Source organism: Eucalyptus grandis, chromosome 2, assembly GCF_016545825.1.
Source record: "Eucalyptus grandis isolate ANBG69807.140 chromosome 2, ASM1654582v1, whole genome shotgun sequence".
Classification (NCBI taxonomy): domain Eukaryota; kingdom Viridiplantae; phylum Streptophyta; class Magnoliopsida; order Myrtales; family Myrtaceae; genus Eucalyptus; species Eucalyptus grandis.
The window spans coordinates 18093152-18094935 of record NC_052613.1 but is presented as its reverse complement, the minus strand read 5'-3'; the positions used below and the strand labels follow the sequence as shown (position 1 = coordinate 18094935).

The window sequence follows — 1784 nt, the reverse complement described above, 5'->3', positions numbered from 1 at the left end:
TATCCGAGGATCTTCTGCATATCTTCTAACACTCCCCCTCAAGCTGGTGGCTTGTAAATGTCCAAGACACCCAGCTTGCTCAATAGATATGCATGATGTCTTTGACTTAACGCCTTGGTAAACACATCCGCAGGCTGTTCAACAGTTCCAATCCCCTTTGTCTCAATTGTTCCTTCTTGAATCTTCTCCCGAGTGAAATGACAGTCCACCTCTATGTGTTTAGTTCTCTCATGCATTACAGGATTCGCTGCAAGCTTCAAGGCCGATTCGTTGTCTCAGTATAACCTTGTCGGACCTTTCAATAGTACTCCAAGATCACTGAGCAATCCTCGTATCCACACGACTTCACATGTGGTTTTTGCCATAGCCCGATATTCTGCTTCAGCTGATGATAGAGAAACTGTTGCTTGTTTCTTGGTTTTCCATGAGAGAAGGGAATCTCCAAGCTTGATACAGAAGCCGGTTATGGATCTTCGACTCATAGGACATGTTGCATAGTCCGCATCACAGTATGCTGTCATTTCCATGTTGCATTTTCTGGATAAAAATATTCCGAGTCCTGGACATCCTTTCAAATACTTGACCACCTTCAGAGCAGCATTCATGTGAGATTCTTTCGGTTTGTGCATGAATTGACTCAGATTTTGCACCGCATATGATATGTCGGGCCTGGTCATAGTCAAGTATATAAGTTTTCCAACGAGTTTCTGATAACCCGTCGGATCCTGTAGTATAGGATCATCCTGAAATGTTCCCCCGGCATGATCTGCTGTAGTTAACCTGACGTTCTGTTCGATTGGAATGACAGCTGGTCTACACCCTGATAACCCAGCCTCTGATACAATTTCTAATACAAACTTCCTCTGACTGAGAGAAATCCCTTGGTGAGATCTTGCGATCTCAATCCCAAGAAAATATTTTGGTGCTCCCAGATCCTTTATATGAAAAGCGGTATGCAAGTACTTTTTAAGACTTTCTACTGCAGCTTCATCGTTTCCCATGATAAGAATGTCATCTACATAAATCATCAAGTAGATAGATGACGTACCTTTGGTCCATGTAAACAAGGCATAATCATACTTTGATTGTTTGAAGTTGGCATTGGTGAGAGCCTTGGCAAACTTAGCATACCATTGTCGGAAGCTTGTTTCAGTCCATAGAGGGACTTACGTAGACGACATACTTTATCCTCCCCCTGTCTCCGTAAGCCCTGAGGAATGTCCATGTAAATTTCTTCATCCAGATCACCATGAAGAAAAGCGTTGTGGACGTCCATTTGGTGTAACGACCAATCATGGATTGCTGCAACAGAACAAGAATGATCGAACAAAGTGACATCCTTGGCGACGGAGAAAAGGTTTCATTGTAGTCGAAGCCTTCGCGTTGTGTATACCCTTTTGCCACCAATCGAGCTTTGTATCGTTCAATGGATCCATCCGCTTTGTATTTAATTTTGTAGACCCATTTGCATCCTATGGACTTCCGATCCCGAGGAAGATCAACTATCTCCCATGTTTGATTATCGGCCAATGCCTCTAATTCCGCTGCCATCGCCGTTTGCCACCGTGGATCTTTGGATGCCTCATCATAATCAGATGGTTCCTTTTCATCGGATATACGACTAATGCAGCATTTATGGTCCGATGAAAGTCTTTCAAATGAAACATAAGAAGATGTTGGATAGTTAATACCTGGTCCATTAAAGAAGCACGAGACATAGTCTTTAGTCCACGTCGGTGGTCTCGTGGCTCTCTTCGTACGTCTTGGAGGATCCGTTGGTGGTG

At 43.5% G+C, this 1784-nt stretch overlaps 1 protein-coding gene across 1 annotated transcript; it reads right to left on the bottom strand.

Annotated features, from left to right (window-relative positions):
• Positions 1-275: 275 nt before the first annotated feature.
• LOC120290544 (uncharacterized mitochondrial protein AtMg00810-like) lies at positions 276-1276 on the bottom strand. Its single transcript, XM_039306840.1, has 2 exons — positions 1132-1276; positions 276-1015 (listed from the first exon to the last, which is right to left on the bottom strand). The coding sequence occupies exons 1-2, from the start codon at positions 1274-1276 to the stop codon at positions 276-278; spliced, it is 885 nt and encodes a 294-aa protein (XP_039162774.1).
• Between the last annotated feature and the right edge of the window lie 508 nt (positions 1277-1784).

Coding starts and splice junctions, on each gene's coding strand:
- LOC120290544 (XM_039306840.1), bottom strand. CDS start 1,276: ATGGACGTCCACAACGCTTTTCTTCATGGTGATCTGGATGAAGAAATT. Junction 1,016..1,131: donor GAAACAAGCTTCCGACAATG/GTATGCTAAGTT, acceptor TGATTTATGTAG/ATGACATTCTTATCATGGGA.